This window comes from Simochromis diagramma, unplaced genomic scaffold (assembly GCF_900408965.1).
Source record: "Simochromis diagramma unplaced genomic scaffold, fSimDia1.1 OVJJ01000463.1, whole genome shotgun sequence".
Lineage (NCBI taxonomy): Eukaryota > Metazoa > Chordata > Actinopteri > Cichliformes > Cichlidae > Simochromis > Simochromis diagramma.
The window spans coordinates 6,520,626-6,542,584 of NW_024386941.1; the positions used below are offsets into that span (position 1 = coordinate 6,520,626).

Genomic DNA, 21,959 nt, shown 5'->3' on the forward strand with positions numbered 1-21,959 from the left:
TGAGATCACTAATTAGTGGAAAAGGACATTTGAAAAGAAAAATTGATGATGATTTATACAAATTCTAATTAATTTTTGAGAGTTTTGGTAAAATATTGATCTTTTTCACCTCTTCAAAAGCTAATCATTCATGTGGATGTGTGGCACGTAGCCACATTGCTCAGCTCTCTTGGCTCAGTCTTTATCTAACAAAGACCATAATTAAGCAAACAGACTGTTTAATCTTACTTTTTGAATTTGGCGACTGCTGCTGTTCGTTGCTCTTGTGAAGCAGCACGTTGAAATGTATTTCTGTTCTGACACAAGGGCCGCTCTCATTCAAAAGGGTTTATTTGTCGTGTGTGGTTAAATTGGTTTATTAAGAAGTTATCGTTTGGTGAGCAGTCCTTTGTATATTGGAAAGCATGACTGATTTGGATTAAAAGTGTATGATCCAGGAAAAAACATACAGGAATATGCCATGAAATCTTTAATCGCGACTTTATTTGATCATTAATGACATTACAAATGACAAAGAATTGATAGGTAAAACATACCTTAATAGTACACATTATAGTGTTAACACGTGTCTGTATTTTAAATAAATATGACACTTTTAAGTCAGAGTTTAGATGTTTCCAGAACAGTAGGAAAGCATGTAATAGAATGCATCATGATATTTATCAGAAATATTATATCAGCACAAGTGAATATATGTGAATCAGAATCAGAATTCTTTATTGCTATTCTGCTGTAAGCACAATGAAGTCATATGTTGTCCCATTCAGTGCAAAGAAAGCAATCTAACTATCCTTAAACATTTAGTCTATGTCCCCCAAAAATGTGTGTAAATTGTAGTGAGATCATCATTGTGAAACATTTACAACCAAAAGTAACTAATTTACTTATTTGTCAATAACATATTTTGTTGTAGATAAAATCTTACATATCTTACATATTCTGATTCAAATAAGCATGTAGTGTTTGATACATGTTGTTTTGAAGCATCTATTGAATTTACACCCTTTACTTTTAAATATACACTACATTATTTTTTTCATCTTCTATTTGAAAATCAACAGATGTCACAAACAAGGGTATTTGTGCATAAAAATTGATTAAATTAAATAAAGCTTGCACTGGATAGCAGCACTGACTTGGTGAACAACACACAGCTGACCAAAGCAAGTTGGCCACTGGAGTAATACACCTCTCTTCCATTCAAAGGCTGTACTGGTCTGTAGTTGTTGACCATTTTCTGTCCATCATAAAACAGAAGTTGGTTGAAAGCAGTGAGCTGTAACAAAAAAAAAACAATTAAACAGGCAGTTAAACATGTACTTTTATTAAAAGTAGTATGCAAGGGGCATACTATGATAGAACGCTTTGCTAATAAATACAGCTATTATCAATGATAACTAGGCAACAGGGTGTGTCTCACTAAAGTTAACTTGCTGCTTTACTATACTTGTTCTACTATAACTGCAGTTTTTTCATATAACTGTTTGAGATCAGTACAGAAATAAACACTTGTTTTACATTAAATGGGTTGTTGAATGTGTAATATTTCAATAATGTTTCAGTAATATAAATTAAAATTAACACATTTTTCATATAGACAGCATAATTTCAAGGTTTATCCATTTTGAAATACATTTTTGGGTAATTTGGGAGCAGTGGAAACAACTGTAATTTGTTAGCAAACAACTCAAAGAGCCACATTAGCATAGGCTTACGTATTACATATAAGCCCTGTATTCTTTTTCTCTGATCTCATTTCATGTCCCTATGCTTTCTTGGGTAAAGTATATGCCTCATTAGCACTTAAATACACTGCTTTTTTTTTTTTTTACCCATAAGGTATGTGTGAAATTATTCTTGTTATTTTTAACATTAAGTTTCCTTTGTAACAAATTTACAATGACCAACTACTACCATCTAGTGGCTATAGTTATTGTAGCAAATACCTTGGGTTGCCATAACGTTTAATATTGGTCTAATATTTGTCTTTGATTCTGGTTATACCTTTATTAGTGTCAAATGTAGCCAGTTTAAATAAATTTATTCAGAAACTATTTACAATTATCATTTGGGGGTTATAAAAAGTTTCCAAGAAAAAGTTATTAACTCATTCACTGCCATTGACGTCTATAGCCGTCAATGGCAGTGAATGAGTCAATGGGTTTAACTCATTCACTGCCAATGGCTGGCAGTGAATGAGTTAAAAGTTGCCTTAGTTTTACACTAAATTAAATTTCAAGGATAAACTCATTACAATCCTCTTCTTTATAGATTCAGTACGATGTAGGGAATGGTACCTGATTCCTGCTGAGAGGAATAGTGCTTTCAAACAGGGTCCAGACCACAGCTTCAGCACAGTCAGGTGTGGTGAGGGAACCCTTGTAGCGAAAGTACTTGGTCCTGTTAATTTCAGAAGGAATGAACATGTCCAGGGAGACACCCACCATCGTTACATTCGTTTCTGGTTTGATGAAATGTTAACAAGAACATAAAGTCAGAAAGTCAGAAAAGACTTCAATCATCACTAATCCTCAAAAAATCTTCAAAAAAGTTTTATTGTGTTGTTGTGGATGTTATATAACATTGTGTTATCTAATAATAGATGCCCTTTAGCCTAGTGTAATCAGCTACATATTTAGGACTCTATATGGAGGGTGAAAAGAAGATTATTATCATTTTTCAGAAGATATAACTTACTAGGTTGAGATATGTATTTCAGTGCACTGATAAGATGATCATACTTCTCATTTGCAGACTCAGATTCCTAAAACGAAAGAATAAAATGTTAACCGTCATACCAAAAGCAATTTATAATTAAGAAAACAAAGTTAGTACAACATACAGGAGCTAATTTGGTTTAAAGACACACTAAAGCTCAAATTATACAGGACATGTGATCATTCAGCAGCTGGAGGGTTGTTCAGTCTGATGGCAAAGGCAGTCCTCTGGAATGTTTTCTGATGGGTCCACATTTATGTAATAAATAATCAAATACAGCAGATTATTTGCATTTGGGAGCAGTATAATTAGAAAAGCTTTAACTCTTGCTGTTATTCTTTTTGTTGTTTTTAATCTGCAATTTTTTTAATGGTTAGTCTATTTTTCCTTATTATAGGAACATTATACCTGTATGCTGTTTTAAAATGTGCCTTTTGCAAATGTTGGTTTTTTTGTGGCTACTAACTAAACTACTGGTTTGGACTGGATGCTGGACATTTTTTTGAAATGATGTTTACCAAGTACCTGAAAGAAAAATCCCAAAACAGCCACACCCGTACTGTCTTTTGAAGCCTCAGCTAACGAGTCATATTCTTCTTTTATATGGACGATATGCATCTACAGATAAAATAAAGCACTGCATTAGAATAATTAGGATCTATTTGAATCCAATACATAAAATTACTTAAATACATATAGTGTCAATCACAAAATATTTCTACTGATTTATGACATACTGTACCTCCATTGGAAACTTTTCTCCATCAATTGTGTGCTCAGAACCAAGTCCTCCATCTTTGCCCCAGTGCAGGTGAAACTGAATTGCCTTGTATTCATCAACCAGATTTCCTCCTTTGATTTGTATACTGGAAGGCAAATTTAGCTGAACTGAAATTCAGAATTAAAAAATAAAAATAAAAACCATTAGACAATCTTCCATGGATGCTCCCATTATTTCAGTTACAAATGACCACACATGACACACATGACACATGACATATTTTAAAAGGTATTTTTGTTACATGAGACGCTTGGTTGCTATTATTGTCTATTTCACCACCTCCTCCTCCCTATACTTTTATCCATGTTATCTACAGATGGGGTAATTGCATTTTTACAGCCAGAATTGAAATCATAGTGTCAAACTGTCTTCCTCAAATAAACTTGCAATTATAATTAAGACATACCACTGTGGCCATTGTTTATGAGGCTCCCATAAAAAGTCTCTTTATAACCGGTGAAGTGAAAAGGAGTCAGGCGTTCATCTGGTAGCACTTTCCTTGTGACAATATTAACTGGAGACTGAGATCTGCCATTGCAGGTTTGTGAAACCAGTCCCCACAGCTCTGGACCTGTGAGGAGAAGAATAGAAACAGCTCCACTAACATGCCTCCTTTGTTTAACCATTCATTTGGCTTGTTTTATTATTATTATTTTTTTTAAATATATTTTTTAAAGTTTACCTGTGCAGGTGTGGTTGCATTGAAGTTGGGAATAGTAGCAAAAATCTAAAAGATCAGGTTTGGAATATTTAAAAAGAGAAAAGAATTATTCATCTGTAGGTTATGAGGTATTAATTTTTGAGCATTTGCAATCACAATCGCATGTGACTTTATCTAATCTATCTAAACTTTTAATACAATTTTAGATATCTGGTTGAATTAAATTGACCCTATTGGTCACAAGCACATTTATATTAATGATTAATTATTTCAATAAATACACTTTTGATTTTATATATTTCAGTTGTATTGTAGTCAACATTGTTTACTGAAGGCAAATAAAATCTATCATTTTTTGCGTGCAGTATCCAATGTCATGCAACTTATACACAAATTAAAAAAACAAAGAAATATAAAACTCACACCTGCCCCTGAGACGAGACTCACAAAAAATGTGAAGAGAAATAAAACAGATCTGAGCAGCATTGTGAATCCAATTATAGTGTAGATTCTTCCAGCACTGACTGTTTTCAAAGATGATGCCAGAATCAAAGTTCAATCAGACTATCATACAACTGGAAGCCCCACCTATCACCCCCCGTTTTATAATGCACGCTTTAGATTTATGACACCTAATTAGTGAGGACAGTGACACACAGCAAGAGATATCTCGGCGTTCATATTCTTGAGATAATGAATGGACCCTAATGCTGAAGGTGCCTTCCTCCAGAAATGAGCCCACAGGTGATTTGTCCAAACTGCAAGCTACAGTTACATTTTTGAAGTTAAGGGACCTCTAGTGGTGATGTGAAAAAATGCAAGTGACATGTTTGCGGGTGTCGTTACCTTTAAGAAAAACTGCAAAGTAGATTTATTAACCACGAGAAGTGTCATTTTTGGGATTAGATTTGTGATACTATTTATGAGTTAGGATTGTTTTTATCACTCTTTTCTACTATATCAGGGTCACATGAGACAGTGAGAGACTGGATGAGCAGTTCATTGTTCATTCAGCAGTTTGCACACAAAATTTAGTTCATTTGAGTTCATTCCAGGTTTTGCAATAATTAGCCAATTAAAAAACTCTATTTCATGTACCATGTTGAATCACTCTTTAGAGCTCTGCTGTGCTGAGAATGGACAAATCCTCCAACAAATCAATGATGGGCCAGAGCAGAAGAATTCATTGGGTTCCTGCTCACCAAGAACAGCAATATCAAGCTAAAGTGGGCAAACCAGAAAGAAAGTAAAAAGATAAGTCTGCAGACGGTAGGTTCATAATTTGGCAGCAGGAGTCCATGTACCAAATCTACCTTGTATACAAATTGCTGATGATGATGGTTTAATGTTTTTTTGAGTTCCTCAATATCACCCAATCATAGTTTGGATTCCATGCTTTATATTATAGGAATGAATTTGTAGCTGATCTGCAGAAATGATGTGATTTCTATGGTGCTAATGTTTTAGTGACTGTAATGTGCTCTGTCTCAGAGTATAAATATAACAAATTACAAATGTTGGGGGAAAAAACAAACAAACACAATTTATATGGTGTTATGTCCCCACAATGAAGGTCTAGGGGTGTGTGTGGGGACTGGTAACAAATGGGTCCAGAATGGAATGAAAGGAAAACAGACAGGTGTTTAGTAAATAAAATACTTTTTAATCTTAACATAAAGAGCCAGCAACGCTGTTTTTCCAGTAACACTAGAAAAAGAAAAAGGTTGCAACAACAAAGAACACAACAAGTCCACACCACGAGGAGGTACTTCCAGGGGCCCACAAGCCCTCCCTGTCACTAGCAGCAGCAAGTTCCACTGCTGCTGTTGAGGCCCACAAGCCCACACTACTCACATGAACCAGCTACTCTCCCCACTGCTCCTACAACTCCACACCACAGGCAGGACAATCACACAATAGGACCTCTTTCAACACCTAAAACACAAACAGAAAACACCAGAGAAATCTGCTTCCCCTCATCCAGTTCATGCCTCAGAGAGGTGATTGCTGACTGGGCCCAGGTGGTAAACAAGGCCAACAAACAGCAGCTGTGTCCTGGGGAGAGAGAAGAGTGAGAGAGAGACAGAGGGGTGGAGCAAGAGAGGAGGAGGCGGGAGAAAACACCACACCCACACAAGATTAGTTTCAGGAGGCCCTGCTAGGACCATAACATATGGCTTTCACTGGCTGAGCAATTAAAGTTTGAGAATGAAAATCTCTGTTGGCCAAATATGATCACAAACAGAGAAGAGTGGAAAGGCATAAGACAGAAATGGTCACTCGTGTTTTTTAAGTGATATAAAAGAGTAGAAGGAAAAGGAGGTAAAGGAGGAAAAAACAAACCTTTTTCACCACTTGAGGCAAAAACACACTGTTGAACGCAGCCAGGCTATAAAGGAGGTGATACTAGCAGCTGGTGTAACACAAAAGGAAATGAGGTTCCATCTTGGGACCCCCTCTGTTTAACATTTACATGCTCCCACTGGCACAGATTATAAAGAACAACAAAATAAACTACCACAGCTATGCAGATGACACACAAATATATATCACAATGTCACCAGGAGACCGAGGCCCTGTACAGGCTCTTGGTAAATGCATTGAGGAAATTAATGACTGGTTGTGCCACAATTTTCTCCAACTAAACAAAAACAAAACTGAAGTAAAAGTCTTTGGCGCCAAAGAAAAACGATTACAGGTCACCAGAGAACTTCAATCTATACATCTAAAAACCACAAACCAGGCGAGAAATTTGGGTGTAGTGATGGAGGCAGACCTAAACTTAGAAAAACACATTAAGACAATAACAAAATCAGCTTACTATCACCTCAAGAATATTTCAAGGATAAAAGATCTGATGTCTCAACAGGACCTGGAAAAACTAGTCCATGCATTCATTTTTAGTAGGCTTGATTACTGTAACAGCATCTTTACAGGTCTACCTAAAAAATCAGTCAGACAACTACAGCTCATTCAGAACTCTGCTGCTCGAGTCCTCACTAAGACCAAAAAAGTGGACCACATCAGTCCAGCTCTGAGGTCTTTACACTGGCTGCCTGTCTGTCAGAGGATAGACTTTAAAGTTCTGATGCTGGTCTATAAAGCTCTGAATGGTTTAGGACCAAAATACATCAGTGACCTCCTGACCCAGTATGAACCTTCCAGATCCCTCAGGTCATCTGGATCCGGTCTTTTATCAGTTCCCAGAGTCAGAACCAGACACGGAGAAGCTGCATTCAGCTTTTATGCTCCATATATCTGGAACAAACTCCCAGAAAGCCTCAGATCAGCTGAAACACTCAGTTTATTTAAATCCAGGTTGAAGACGCACATATTCTCAGCTGCATTTGGGAATAAAGCACCAATCCCCCACTTTTAAGCTTAATTTCAAAACTTACACTAACTACTGATCTTATCTATTTCTGATTTTATCTGTTTTGATTTTATATACTGTTTTTTTTGTTTGTTTGTTTGTGGGTTTAGAGCTCGGTACTCCCCAGCTGGTCTGACTGGGTCTAAGAGTAAGCAGGGATTAAATAGAGAGCTCGCACAGGATAGCTCCCCTTACGATAGGGTTCAGAGACTGTGGGTCTAGAGGTCTTGTCAAATCTCTGGGGAAGTTTAAAATAGGAAAATGAAAGTAGCTCGTCCACAGAAGGACTGGTAGCTCCCCTTACGATAGGGTTCAGATCGCGCGAACAGGTGTGAAATGTGTGTGGTTTAGTTAGTTTGTTTGTTTGCTTGTTTTAATCAATTTTAAATCATGCTTTTTATTTGTTTTTGTTTCTAATGTCTCTGTAAAGCACTTTGAATCACCTTGTTGTTGAATTGTGCTATACAAATAAATTTGCCTTGCCTTGCCTTGCAGAGGGCAGAATATGCATATCCAGGAGCTGGGGTCTATTGACAAGAATTTTTAGAGATGAGCCAGAGAACCATATTTGACATCCAGTGCTGAACTTCCCAAAGAGACTCATTAAGACAACTGTGTATATTCAGTGTCAGATGAAATACCAAATAGGTAGGTAGCTATATCTGAGTGCCATCAACAAAAATAATGAATAGATACACTGTGTCTCTGAATTATATACTCAATAGGGAGAAAGCATAAAGAAAAATAAACTGATGATTGAGTTAGAAGTTCTTTAGAGAAACAGAACCTCCTATTTGAAAAATAAGAGTTTCACTCAAATTTGTCAAATACTGCATCAAAGCTGCAGCAGAAATTCCTGCACACAGCTGAAATTGCTTGGTTGTATCTCATGTGGATTCTGATCACAACCTCTCTAATGAAAAAGCACAGAGGCTGCTCTGCTCCATGAGGACACTGAGGAAAGCCATCCTGTCCGAAAAGCTGCTGGTGTCCTTCTACTGTAGCTCAGTGGAAATACTCTGCTATGGCATTCTGGTTTGGTATGCCAGCTGCACTGAGGCTGCACAAGGAGAGAGTCATAATATCATCACAGAGGACTGCCAACATTCAGATGATGTTTGGGCCACAAACATCATCAAGTACTCTTCTCATCCTAACCACCACCTTTTCACACTGGTTCCCTCTGGAAGGCAAGTCTTTATAGAGCTCACAAAAAGTTTTTACTTTATGTGTCAAATGTGAATTGCATTTGAGACTAATGCAGCCCTGACTGGAACCTCTCAAAGATAATATTACTGTCTAGTGCATGGAGCAATTGTGGTATTTTTTTTAATGAAATTTCTGCTATAAAAGGTTATTTAGAAATTTGTCTAAATGGTCTAAAGGTATTTTCAAGTGTGACTTGACCAACGAGGAGGAGTTTCTGGGATTTCTTCCCAGCAGAACATTGCATTGAAAACAGATGATCACTTTAGTTTAGTGATCCTTAGTTGTTGTTATTTCAGAAGGTTTGCAAATGAATGTGTTAAAACAGCCAAAACATGAACAACAACCTAGCTCATTAAAATAAATAAGACATCACGAACACAATAGATGAGAAAGATAAACTGTTACACAAAAGTGGCTAAAAATGGTTTCCTCTTCATTGTTCCCATGGACACATGAAGCTACAAGTACATGTGCCAGTGTAGAGGGTGTTGATTATAGACAGTGTTTTCTTTTTTTCTACTCTTGCAGGTGAGCATTCTTACATTAAGTATCTGTGAACATGAAGCGTATCAGTCAATGAAAGGGAGAAATGTGGACGATGGGCACATCATAAACATAAACAGGTGCAGTTTTAATTACCAATGGACAGTAACAGACATGATTGTGAAGCCTGTAGATATAATCATCGGGTAAATATCTTTTTATAGAATCTTTATCACAATTTAGATAACGATTATGAAGATAGCTTTTGCAAACACTGTACAAAGACATTTCAAAGACTGAGGCCATGCCTCTTAACTGGAAGGTTGAATCGGGTTAAGCAGGGATTATACTTTCTTGCATCCGGGAGTCCACTAAGGTCCGCTGCAGTCACAGTCACGTGAATTTCGTCAGACAGCGTGAGGGTCCTTGTAGATGTCCATGTGGCTGCCTGTTTTTTGTGGCGTTACAGGCTGTGGAGAATTGACATTACAGTGCACCAAATATTCATGTTCCATACTTCATGTTTAAGACTTAAATAATTGATGATAAATTATATACACATTTTTGAGACTTTAGACCTGATACAGATTTTCTTGAATCATTCAGCCAGATACTATATGACTGCAATATTAAATAATCAATTTCAGTCAATTAGGCTTTCGTATTAAGTTCTGAGATCTGATCAGAATATGCTGATAAATGCTGATCTTCTTCTGTGGCAGCTTAAGTGGTCATAAAGTTTTTTTCTGCTGCTGATATGATTTTCTACAATGCCACCAAGTACGCTGTAACTGCTCTGACTGAGGGCCTGGGGCAGGAGCTGCATGCAGACTTTGTAGAGACAGAATTTGAACACAGCTCTACAGGGAATATCCTGATAAAGGAGCATAAGGTAAAAGTATTATTCCTACATGTAAGGTACTGTTAAGATGATTATTCACATACAAAATATTTTTATTTTATACAAATACTTTTTACTTCTCAGACAGCCTATGAAACCAATAGATATTGCCAGTGCTGTCATATACGTGCTCAGTGCCCCCTTCATGTTCAGGTTGGTCATTTTCTCTTACTGTTAACCTTTTTTATTGTGACAAATTTTATGTCTATTATGTTTACTCATAATGAATTACATTCATCTAATTTTTCTTTCAGGTTGGAGACATTCTGTTTGAAGGTGTGTCGCAGGTGAAGCAGAGTTTGTTACCCTGGCAACTACAGTGCAGGAACCCATAATAGCTTTACATTAAAGTGGTGTGATTGATTTGCCTCACTACTCAACTCTGCCAAATTGTAGTCAATTCACAGCAGACTGAAAAGAAAGAAACTCATCCAGCTGTTAACTCTTCTTCTCAAAGCCTCACCTGCTATCTGCTCAGAAGTGCTATTGACCAACCAGGATTACCCAGGAAAACACTTTAATTAATGACAACTTCCTACTTATTATATTAAATCTTACTTGTTGGATAGTTTTAAACCAGTAAAAGGTTTGTTTTGTTGTTGTTGTTGTTGTTTTTTTTTTACAGCTAAATCGATGTTAACTGGTTAAAACCTTAGATAAGGATGTTGGTTAGACACACACAGTGTGCATTTTCACATCACTGAGAAGAGGCTACTGGTATGTTAAAGAAACCTTTCAGTCAAACCTAAAAAGTACTGTCTTGATTTGTGTGATATGCAGCAGACAGTGATATTTCGGCAGATAACGGATATATGGAATATCCTCCATCAGAAATCATTTTCATAGTTTTTTTGTGCAAACTATTAACAAGAGCTACAGTTACATTTTGGAGTTGGAGTTTTAAATTGCAAACTGTAGTAGGTGTGTGAAAAGTAAATTTACATTGTGTAGCTGGTTAGATATTTTTGTTTCATATTTTGCCTTTGTCTTTTTTACATGACTGTACTACGACCTCTAGTGGTTAACTACGGAGCCCCGCAGGGGACATGGGAAAAAAAAAAAGTAAGACAGACTTTTGCGAGATCTCGCAAAACTATCTCGGGATCTCGCAAAAGTTTTGCGAGATCTCGCAAAACAAACTCGAGATCTCGCAAAACAAACTCGGGATCTCGCAAAACTTTTAGCCACATTCTTCGGATGCCGGCTCGAAGCCGACCGGGAGGTCGAGGCACGATGTGCTGGGAAAGCGGTGTTCCTCCTGGCTGTAGTGGGTCTCGACCTCCCGTTAAATTAAATTAAATTTAAAATGAAAGTTCAATAAGTCACAGTAAAAAACATGAAATAAGAGAAAATCACAAATCTGAACATGCAGAGAGGCATCTGAGAAGAGAAAGAGCTTAGCCATCTTTGTATGATGTGTGTCAGTCTACCAGTCTACAGACAAACTCGACATGTCTTTTCTCCACAAGTCTTCCTCAAAGAGAAATCATATTTAAAATAAACCAACTACTACTGCCACAAATAATAATAATAATGATAAGGAGGTTTTTTCTGCTGTGTCATGCTGACATGAGACCAAGAAACTGGGCGGGCAGCCAGTTTATCTTACTGTAAATACATTAATAAAACCGGTTAGTTACAATTCATCTTCCATTATAACACTGTAAACCTGACTCTGTGTAAAATGTAACAATTTTTGGTGTAGTGTTTTTTATTTTATATGGGTTATTTATGGAAGCTTGTCCAACGTCAAAAATAAAAACTACAACAAACAACAAACAACCTTCATGGTCCAAAATTCAACCTCCTCAGAAGTTTGGATTTATTGGAATCACAATTCTGGTATAAAGTAATACCAAATAATGCCTTCTTTCCTTCTTTGTTGTTGAGCTGTGTAATTTGAAATGCTTATGACCTTCACAAGTTTTCCATTTCTGCAAATTCACTCACTTCAGTCTTTATTGTCGCAGTCACGGTGTATGGTGCATAGAAGGAGAGCGTGCTGACACAACTATGATATGTTAGTTTGAGATAATAACTTTTGTTTGATAAAGAATACTTAAGACTTAAGACGTTCCAATATATATATCTATAGATGGATGGTTAACGGGCACAAGACAGTTGGCACTCACTGTCACTGAGACTCCTCATCACTCTCGTCATACTTTTGGTGCTTTCGTCCGTGTAGCAGGTTACCGGTGTCTGTGATGGAGCGCTGGCGGGGCAGAGTAGCTCTGGTGACCGGAGCCTCGGTCGGGATCGGGGCGGCTATAGCCGTAGAGCTGGTCCGGCTCGGCATGAAAGTGGTGGGCTGCGCCAGGGACTTCGGAAAACTCCAGGTTTGTTCTGAAATAATAAACTGGATTTCAACAGAGATTATTTAATGTAAAACTCTAATGAAAAGGAATTTTTAATATGAAGCTCTGTCAGGCAAACATCATATTGGGGCTGTCGAGCAGACAGACCCTTTGTTTTACTGTGAATAAATTATAAATACTTTAATTCTTAAAACAGGTGCATTAGTTTACGATAAAGACATTTGAGGGGAGTTATTATTTCCATCTATGCACCAAACCGATTTCAGCCGAAGTGGATGGAGTAACAACAAATTGCATAAGGCAATCCTATTGATGTACGCTTCAAAGAAGAAGAGTTGAGAGAAGCAAAAAATAAAGAAACAAATAAAGAAAAACATAGTTTATGTGGTATATATTGGTCTATATGCATGGGTTACATCTTGATGAATGGAGTTGTCCAAATCCACAAAGAGCAGTAAACCTCAGGTCAACAGCCACAGCACAGGTCAGCTGATCACAACTTGTACACAAAGAAATCTGGGAGCTTATTATGATTAATTTACTCATACTGCTATGATATATATGTGTGTATATATATATATCTATATATATATCCTGTTTTTTTTCTTCAGAAACTGGCAGCAGAGTGTCAGAGCGCCGGCTACCGTGGTGTTTTGGTGCCTTTCAAGTGTGACTTGGCCAAAGAGGAGGAGATTCTGTCCATGTTCGCAGCGATCAAAGAGCAGCACAAAGGCGTGGACGTGTGCATCAACAATGCTGGCTTGGCTCACCCAGAGCTGCTGCTAAACGGCAAAACCAATGCCTGGAAAAACATGTTGGATGTAAGGACTCAGAGTTATTTTAGAAAAACAAAATTCCAGATATTTTCTTTACCATTTATTTCGCTGCTTTGGTCACTTACAGCTGAATGTTCTTGCACTGAGCATGTGTGCAGAAGCTTATCAGTCAATGAAATAGAGAAACGTGGATGATGGGCACATCATAAACATAAACAGGTGCAGTTTTATTTTACTTAAGGACAGTGATGGGTATGCTTGTGAAGTTTATTGATTTAATCATCACACAAATACCTCAGTCATGATCATATTGAGATTATGAGCTTCTTTTGCCAACTCTCTAGGCTCTGCCTTACTATATAAAGCGCCGTTGTTGTGATTTGGGGCTAAATAAATAAAAATAATTGATTTAAACCTCACTATGGCCAATGATTGCTTTTATTACTGGTTAATCGAATAAAAATAAATGCCAGACAGCTGTGAAAAATGTCAATAACAATATCATAAAGCCATAAGTAAAATCTTCATAGTGCTTTCATTGGCAACTAGCAGCTCAGAACCAAAAGATTTTTCAGTGTACTATGAAAATCATCAAAGGTAAAATGCAGGATAACCAAATGAAATTAATACACAAATAACTACTTGAAATTATATAGAAACTGCCAAATTACAGCACAACAGCATGGTTGTGCAGTGGTTAACGCTGTTGCCTCACAACTTCTGGGTTCAAATCCAGCATCTTTCTCTGTGTAGTTTGCATCTTCTCCTTGTGTCCAAGAGTTCTCACCTTCTCACATAGTCCAAAGAAATGCAGTTAGTTGGGTTAGTTTAGTTGAACTGTGTCTGTGTCTCTGTGTTAGCCCTGTGACAGACTTGGGACCTGTCTCTGCTGTACCCGAGGCTCCAGAACCCCGCATTAGATAAGCAGAAGAAAACAGATGGATGGTAAATGCTGATTTGATTAGCAGCTTGTAAATCTCTGTCTGTTACAGCCAGTGTGGTCATCAAGTGTTTCCTAATGCTGATGTACATTTCTACACCTGCAGCAAGTATGCTGTAACTGCGCTGACTGAGGGCCTGAGGCAGGAGCTGCGTGCAGAAAACACTCATATCCGGGCCACAGTAAGCCTTTGAAAGACACTGTAACCAGCTCCAAAGTACCTTTAACACTAATGTCAGCTGTTATGAGATGCACACAGAGTACTTCTTGAAGAATCCTCATTATGTCATTTTGCAGAGCATTTCTCCTGGCTTTGTGGAGACAGAATTTGTGTCACGCCTCTACAGAGATAATTCTGATAAAGCAGCTGCTGTATACACTAAATATAAGGTAAAATTATTATTCCTACAATTCCTACAGAATTGTTGATGTGATTATTTAGCTAAAATGTCATTAAGCACTTTCAACTTCTTTGATAGTCTCTGGAAGCAAAAGACCTCGTCAGTGCCATCACATACGTGCTCAGTGCCCCTCCTCGTGTTCAGGTTTGAGATTTTCTCATATTTTCATCGTTTTTGTGACCTTTTGAATGTTTGTCTTTTGCATTTTAAATATCAGCAGTTTAGTCATAAGATAACATTCATCTATCTTTTCTTTCAGATTGGGGAGATTTTTCTTGAAGGTCTGTAGCAGGTGTCATGCAACTTGGCCGTGAGACCCATCCCAATCTTTACATCAAAGTAGTGTGACTGGCTCTCCTTACTTCTCAACACTGTCAGATTGTAATCAATTCACAGAAGGATAAAATAAAGGAAATTCATCCAGCTGTTTTCTGTCTAATTGTCTTCTTATCAAAGGCCCCTGTGGTACCTTTTTACAAGCATCCTACTGGCCAACTCCAGGAATGCCCATAAAAACACTTTGATTAATGACAGCTTCCTTCTTATTGTAACAGATCTCAGTTGTTGGATAGTATTTAAGTATTTTTACTGTTGAGCAGGTGTTCATTTCATCTGGTTAGAACCGTCGATGGCGATGTCAGTCAGACGTAGACAGAGTGTATGTTCTCATCCCTGAGGAGAAACTGTTGCATCTTTCATTTGTAGCCTCCTTTCAAAACAGTCTGTGAAACATTTACCATATCTGTGTTTTTTCCATCTCAGTGAGAAGTTGCAGCATGTCACCTTAATGTACCTTAATGTAAATTTTACTGACTTTATGTACTCATGAAAACACTGTATAACATTTTACTGATAATTTTCACTAAGGAATAAAATAAAAGGATTTTCAGGGAAATTTCTTTCATTGCAGTGCTCTTGTTGTGGTAAAGGATATTTAATGTGCTGTTTGTAATAGGACATTTAAATAAAAATGTCCTGTGGAGAATATCCAGTACACAAATATTTATATAAGAATAAAAACAAAGAATATATTTAAGGTAAAAGCAAAATATCTGAAAAAATTACAAAAATTTCAATAAAATTACTTAATTATATTGTAATTAAGGTAAGTATAATACATTTTTTTTTATATCTGCATAGACAAAACACCCAGAAGAATTACTATAACTAACTAGATAGCCAAGGAAATTCCACCCTGTCTTTGGTTGAATACATATCAGAAAAACTGTGTCATTTCTTTCAGACACTGCTTACAGTACTTAGCAAATATAACATAAGCTGTCAAGGGGGGTGGAAATCATGGAGCAACTGGGTAACTGGGAGGTATCCTGGGGGAACTCCCAGGTCTGGACCCCTGCATTACTGAGCTCCTGGACAGCCTGAGTTGCAACCTGGTGGCATCACATGGACAGAAATATATTGTCCCTGAAGTATCAATTTATGCTCTTTATGTTCCTCCTTGCACAAAGGAGCAGATACTTGTCCAGCTAATGTTTTACGGACCTGCGGGCTTGTCCATGTCTCCTAGAGTAACTGCCTAACCTTTGGAATTTCTTTCATGTTCTTGAAACTGTGCTGTGAGCAAAACAAACTTTCTGGCAATGGTGCATTTGGATGTACCATCCCGGAGGAGTTGGACTACCTCTGTATTTCCAGGTATAGCCTCCTGCTACCATCTCACACACACACACACACACACACAGTTCTCACACACAACTACACTGAAGTGTTTTAAGAAGATTATATATTATAAGATTGTGAAGATTTAATAATTAGGAAAATGTGTGACCTTTTACCATGTTGTGACCTATTGTCAGAAGGCAAAGGGTTAATCTAAGGGTGTCCCTTTGGGCAGGGCCCTCAGCCAGAGCCCTGCCCGTACACTGGCCTGTACCCGACCCCTGCAGCTGTGTTTGGGCACGTGGGAAAGTTGCCCAGCAGCAGGGGGCAGGGATACTGGTCCCTAGGGGACCAGAGGACACCGCAGCACTTTTCCCCCTCTGCTGTTTCTCTCTGTCCGGCTCTGTGTTGCTCTACTGTCTGTGCTTAAGGCTGTACACCCCGGGGTTTTGCTTTGCTTGTTTTCTGCTTTGTAATTCTCTTGCTAAATGTCTGTATGTATTTTTCCTGCTGTTCATATGATTCAGTGTATTAAACTCTGTTCCAAGAATTCTACTCTTTTCCAGAGTATCTTTTTGAGTGTCTTGATTTTAATTGGATCTAAAAGGGTTGGATCTCCACATCGTTGGTGGGAAAAGATTATCATGATGGCTTCAAAATTTGCGACCACAAAAGGTTTCCATGAACAGAAACCCCATAATTCACGGGTTGTTTCACCATTGCCGCTCTAGTGCACCTGTTGTTAATTAACACCAAATGAGATTAACTTACCAGATCTTATCACAGAGCGGTGTAGTTACAAACTCAGCTGCAGGGAGCAATACCAGATGAAATGACTAACACGCCTACTGTTTATTAGTTATTAACCTTTCCCCCTTTATGTACTAGGTGAAGGGGCAGTTATGCTGACACAAACAGACCAAAGATGAAGAGCTGTTGTCAGCCTGTGAAGTTTTCAGGGACTAGCATTTGAGTTATTGTGGAAAATTTACCTACTAGGCAGTCTTTATGGAGAACACAGTATCAAGTTTATGTAGTGTGCATAGCAACTTCTGTTGGTGGGCTGTTTTGTATAATGAGATGAACCCACAGGTAGAGCAAATAACTGCTACAGTTATGTATGACGCCAAAGGTCATGAAGAAGTTACTCTCACAACTTGGCATCCATCCTTGCAACACTTCTGGTTACTTATTTGGGCAATTATTTTGAAGTAGTATCTAAATTAAAGTTAATTGTACTGGTCATAGGAGCTGCATGTATAGAATCACCAGTGAAATCTGATTGAAGAGGAAACAATGGTTGACTATGCTCCAAAATAAAAGATAAACTTCTACCACCATCTTTGCTGTTGAATAGATATCAATTCAGAGTTCCTTCAGTGCCTCATCTCTCTCTCATTCTGTGCTGATTTAAGCAGGAGATGCGCATGGATGACCAAATTAAACAGAGACTGATTTGCCATAAACATATTAAAAAGTAAAATGAAGTTTTTCTGAATTTAAGAGCATATATAATGTGTGTTTGAATAATGTGTGTCTGTTTATCAGTCTACTCTTAAACTGTACATGTCTTTGTGTATTCAAAAAGAGATCTCGTTCTCAAAGACAATATATTTAAATGACAGATTAAATACTGCTGCTACTTCTACTACTGCTAATGCTATCATGATGATGGAGTTTTTTTCTGCTGTGTCATGCTGACATGAGAGAGAGACTGGGTGGGCAATTAGTTTGTCTTGCTGCAAAGAAATGAATAAACCAATTATTTACAATTTATCATCCATTTTTGTAAATATGACTCTGTGAAAAAGTTCACTGTTCACAACTGGTTTATAAATGACCAGGTTTATTCCAGTTTAAAACTACGGTGTTATGTTAAAACAGCATTTATGTGTTCAACTTTACAATGCAAGTCTTGTTGGATGTAGTTATTTATTTTTTGTTTACATAAAAACAAAACAAAGCTTAGAAACTTGAATAAAAAACTAAACAATATTCAAAGCTCTTTCCCCTTAAATTTAAACTTCTACCACATTCTTTGTTGCAGCATAGATTTTGATTCAGGATTCTTTTAGTGACACTTTCTCAGTCTCTGGTGTTAGAGAGGAAACACCGATGATGGTCACAAACACATTATTATCCATTTATTGCAAATTAAAGTGAAGCAACAGGTCTAACTTACTCTGTAGATGTTATTGTGGCAGTGCAAGGTACAAAGAACTGTGCAGGGAGTACTAAAACAAATATGATATGGAAGCTTGAGATAAGAGCTTTTGTTTGATTTAGCTTGGCAGAATAACAAGTGTTTAATCAATCACTGCTTTCCATTCATTGGCGTGAAGGCTGCACCAAGACTTGCAACATCTTTCTGTATATAGAGAGAGAGATAGCTCGCTTTAAAGGACAGTTTGAGCTCAAGGGTGACTATCCTGGAGACCCAGCGTCCCTCTCTTCATACTTGTTTTTCTTTCTTGCGTGTAGCAGGTGTCCAACCTGTGATGGAGCGCTGGCGGGGCAGAGTGGCTCTGGTGACCGGAGCCTCGGTCGGCATTGGGGCGGCTGTAGCCGTAGAGCTGGTCCGACTCGGTATGAAAGTGGTGGGCTGCGCCAGAGATGTTGGAAAAATACAGGTTTGTTCTGAAGTGAAAGACTCATATAATTTTTGATATGCAAATCATTTTTAATTGTGTCAGGCTGGAATGAAAACTCAGACTTTCTGCGAGAGTGCAAAGTATATTTTACACAAGATCTTCCAGCTGTGTCAGGCTTACATAAGTCATTTTATTTAACTGTAATTAAACCTGTTTTACAACAGGTCAGTCATTGTCGCACGGCAATACAGACTGTGTGTAAAACTTGATTATTGATAGATGATCAATAGATTCATTGATAGATGTGGCACAACACTTTCAATTTCAATTTACTCCATTGCAGAAAAAGAAGGCTGGACACAACTGAACTGATGACAAACATCTGAATTTCAGTTTTATTTTTTTTTCTCGTCTCTACAGTTTTCACTAGAAAATAAGAAATTAATAAAAACGCAGATTTTAATCTTAATTCTTACCTTTCTAATCTTAAAGCTTATCATCTGCCATTTCCTTTTGGTTTCAGAAACTGGCAGCAGAGTGTAAGAGCGCCAGCCATCCTGGTGTTTTGGTTCCTTTCAAGTGTGACTTGAGCAAAGAGGAGGAGATTCTGTCCATGTTTGCAGCGATCAAAAATCAGCACAAAGGCGTGGACGTGTGCATCAACAATGCTGGTCTGGCACAGCCAGAGCCGTTGCTAAATGGCAAAAGCAGCGGATGGAAGAACATGATGGACGTAAGAGCTCAGATATTTTAGAAAACAATTATCTTGACTTAGACTTCAATAATATTTTGTGTGCGGTATGTGGAAATACATTCACTGGAATGTTTTCTTTGCAGAATATTGAATGAAATAAAATTATCACTTTTATGTAGCTCTAAAAGTTGGGGAATCATTCTGTTACAGCAGCAAAACACCAAAAACAATTTAGCCCATTAAAATAATAATAATAATTATAATAATTTTTACTTTTTATTTTTCTGCATGGTTTCTTGCAGGTAAACGTTCTTGCACTGAGCATGTGTGCACGTGAAGCTTATCAGTCAATGAAAGAGAGAAATGTGGATGATGGGCACATCATAAACATAAACAGGTGCAGTTTTATTTACTGATGATCAACGACGGCCATGCCTGTGAAGTCTGATGATTTAAACATCTTTCAAATATCTTTGAATATAATCATGCTCAGATTCAGATTGAGATTATGAGCTTCTGTTGGTAACACTAATGGCAAACAAAGAACAATCAAAAGAAGATAAAATATACAAACAATAAGTTCACAGTGAACATGCAGACTTGAACAGAGAGGTTTTAAGTTGAGATTTCAACTGGGGGAGAGAACTAATGTTTCTTATATCTGGAGGTAGAAAGTTCCACAGGCTGGGAGCAGAGCAGCTAAAAGCTCTGCTTCCCATGGTGCTGAGGGGGAAAGAAGGCAAGCTGGATAGAAGAAGAAGATCGAAGTGAGCGGGCAGAAGAGGTAGTGCTTGACAGGTCAGAAAGGTAAGGAGGAACAAGGTTATGAAGGGTCTTGAAGGTAATCAGAAGAAACTTGTATGCCATTCAGAATTTCATAGGGAGCCAGTGACATTCCTGAAGGATATGGATGATGTGCTGGTATGCAGGCAGCGCAGTTTTGAACCAGTTGAAGCTTATGGAGGGATTTTTGGGGGAAACCATGCAAGAGAGAATTACAATAGACAGTGTGGGATGTAACTATACTATGATCAAGAAAGGATACAGACTGGGTGGAAAGAGAAGGATACAATCGGTCCGTGTTGCGTAGATGGAAATAGGCAGAACAAGTGAGATCATTAATGTGAGATTTATAGGATAGTAAGCTGTCTAGGATGATGCCAAGACTCTTAACCTGAAGTGAATGGAAACTGTCGAGTTTTCAATAGTGAGAATGAAAAGATTTGCCTTTATTCCCGATATTGGGAATAAACAGGCATATTTGTGCACAATTTTGTATATTCAATACTGGAATTCAGTTCAGTAGATGAGTTTGAGATGAGGAGGAAGAGGGTGACATTTTATTAAGATGCCAGTGGCGCTCACTCGTTTCATTTCTTTGGTAAAGAGGACTCCTCCTCCAAGGATAAAACACAGATGTGATCCTGAAATCAGATAAAAAATATGTTGGTAAATGCTGACCTAGTGAAATGTTCTTCTGTTGTAGTGTGGCCGGACATCATGTCTATCCCATTCCCGATTTACATTTCTACATGGCGACCAAGTTCGCTGTAACCGCGCTGACTGAGGGCCTGAGGCAGGAGCTGCGTGCAGAAAAAACTCATATCCGGGCCACGGTAAGGTTTTAAAGAACACTGATAAACCCAAAAAGTGCCCTTAAAACCAATTTCAGCTGCTATGAGACACATTTACAATACTTTCCGAAGTCGACACACAATCACACTTCTTTTACCTTTGTTTTTCTTTTGTTTTTTACAGAGCCTCTCTCCTGGTTTAGTGGACACAGAATTTGTATCACGGCTCCACAGCAATGAACCTGAAAAAGTAGCTGCTATGTACAGTGAATTTAAGGTATAATTATTAATCTCACAGTTTATAGATTGTTAATATGATTACTCTGATAAAAGTTATTAAGCATTTTTCACTTCTCTGACAGCCTTTGGAACCCAAAGACATTGCCAGTGCTGTCACATACGTGCTCAGCGCCCCGCCTCATGTTCAGGTTTGTAGGTTTTCTCTTATTTTCAACTTTTTACATGTTCACTTATTGAATTTAGCTCATTAATATTGTAAATATCACCAGATTACTCAAAATAAGATAATATTTCTATAACTTTCCTTTCAGGTTGGCGACATTAACTTTGAAGCTGTGTAGCTGGTAACACAGTGCAGGCACACAATCCAGCCTCCACAACAAAGTGGTGTGAACCTCCTGACTGCTCAACACTGCTCTCCATTTATCCTCTGCTAAGAAAAAATAAATAAAAACCACCAACCATTACTGAGCATACTCCTACGTGATCCTAAAATGATAAAAAGCCAAGTCAAAGTTGAATTTTTCATCAAACAGAACTGTCAAAATGACTGTGAGAAAATTACCAAAATAAATTTTTCTAATGCGAATGAAGAAAGACTTGAGAATGTTTTTGTTCAATTCAGATGCACACTGACCTAAACTGAAATGGAACTCAACAGAATTAACAATAAACTGTT

The 21,959-nt window shown here is 37.7% G+C and overlaps 3 protein-coding genes across 3 annotated transcripts; 2 read left to right on the forward strand and 1 right to left on the reverse strand.

Moving 5' to 3' along the window:
• Nucleotides 1-386: 386 nt before the first annotated feature.
• ca4b (carbonic anhydrase IV b) lies at nt 387-4,988 on the reverse strand. The gene is made up of 8 exons (XM_040037443.1): nt 4,955-4,988; nt 4,182-4,226; nt 3,906-4,070; nt 3,461-3,606; nt 3,244-3,336; nt 2,698-2,764; nt 2,298-2,461; nt 387-1,276 (listed from the first exon to the last, which is right to left on the reverse strand). Exons 1-8 carry the CDS (start codon nt 4,986-4,988, stop codon nt 1,103-1,105), a joined length of 888 nt encoding a protein of 295 aa, XP_039893377.1. The 3' UTR covers nt 387-1,102.
• A 3,490-nt stretch (nt 4,989-8,478) lies between these two features.
• LOC120737021 (dehydrogenase/reductase SDR family member 11-like) lies at nt 8,479-14,989 on the forward strand. The gene is made up of 6 exons (XM_040037444.1): nt 8,479-8,723; nt 9,308-9,365; nt 14,217-14,342; nt 14,458-14,550; nt 14,640-14,705; nt 14,821-14,989. The coding sequence occupies exons 1-6, from the start codon at nt 8,479-8,481 to the stop codon at nt 14,848-14,850; spliced, it is 618 nt and encodes a 205-aa protein (XP_039893378.1). The 3' UTR covers nt 14,851-14,989.
• A 3,565-nt stretch (nt 14,990-18,554) lies between these two features.
• On the forward strand, nt 18,555-21,778 carry LOC120737108 (dehydrogenase/reductase SDR family member 11-like). The gene is made up of 7 exons (XM_040037608.1): nt 18,555-18,811; nt 19,296-19,505; nt 19,769-19,863; nt 20,953-21,082; nt 21,225-21,317; nt 21,403-21,468; nt 21,592-21,778. The coding sequence occupies exons 1-7, from the start codon at nt 18,680-18,682 to the stop codon at nt 21,619-21,621; spliced, it is 756 nt and encodes a 251-aa protein (XP_039893542.1). The 5' UTR covers nt 18,555-18,679; the 3' UTR covers nt 21,622-21,778.
• Nucleotides 21,779-21,959: the final 181 nt, after the last annotated feature.

What these genes read in the sequence shown, in the direction of transcription:
- ca4b (XM_040037443.1), bottom strand. Translation starts at nt 4,988, where the DNA reads ATGTCACTTGCATTTTTTCACATCACCACTAGAG. An exon ending in TTTTGGGATTTTTCTTTCAG is followed by an intron (nt 2,765 to 3,243) that starts GTACTTGGTAAA and finishes CTTTCGTTTTAG; the next exon opens with GAATCTGAGTCTGCAAATGA. An exon ending in TTCCTCTCAGCAGGAATCAG is followed by an intron (nt 1,277 to 2,297) that starts GTACCATTCCCT and finishes TTTTTGTTACAG; the next exon opens with CTCACTGCTTTCAACCAACT.
- LOC120737021 (XM_040037444.1), top strand. Translation starts at nt 8,479, where the DNA reads ATGAGGACACTGAGGAAAGCCATCCTGTCCGAAAAGCTGCTGGTGTCC. An exon ending in ACACTGGTTCCCTCTGGAAG is followed by an intron (nt 8,724 to 9,307) that starts GCAAGTCTTTAT and finishes GTGAACATGAAG; the next exon opens with CGTATCAGTCAATGAAAGGG. An exon ending in ACACTCATATCCGGGCCACA is followed by an intron (nt 14,343 to 14,457) that starts GTAAGCCTTTGA and finishes GTCATTTTGCAG; the next exon opens with AGCATTTCTCCTGGCTTTGT.
- LOC120737108 (XM_040037608.1), top strand. Translation starts at nt 18,680, where the DNA reads ATGGAGCGCTGGCGGGGCAGAGTGGCTCTGGTGACCGGAGCCTCGGTC. An exon ending in GATGGAAGAACATGATGGAC is followed by an intron (nt 19,506 to 19,768) that starts GTAAGAGCTCAG and finishes GGTTTCTTGCAG; the next exon opens with GTAAACGTTCTTGCACTGAG. An exon ending in AAACTCATATCCGGGCCACG is followed by an intron (nt 21,083 to 21,224) that starts GTAAGGTTTTAA and finishes TGTTTTTTACAG; the next exon opens with AGCCTCTCTCCTGGTTTAGT.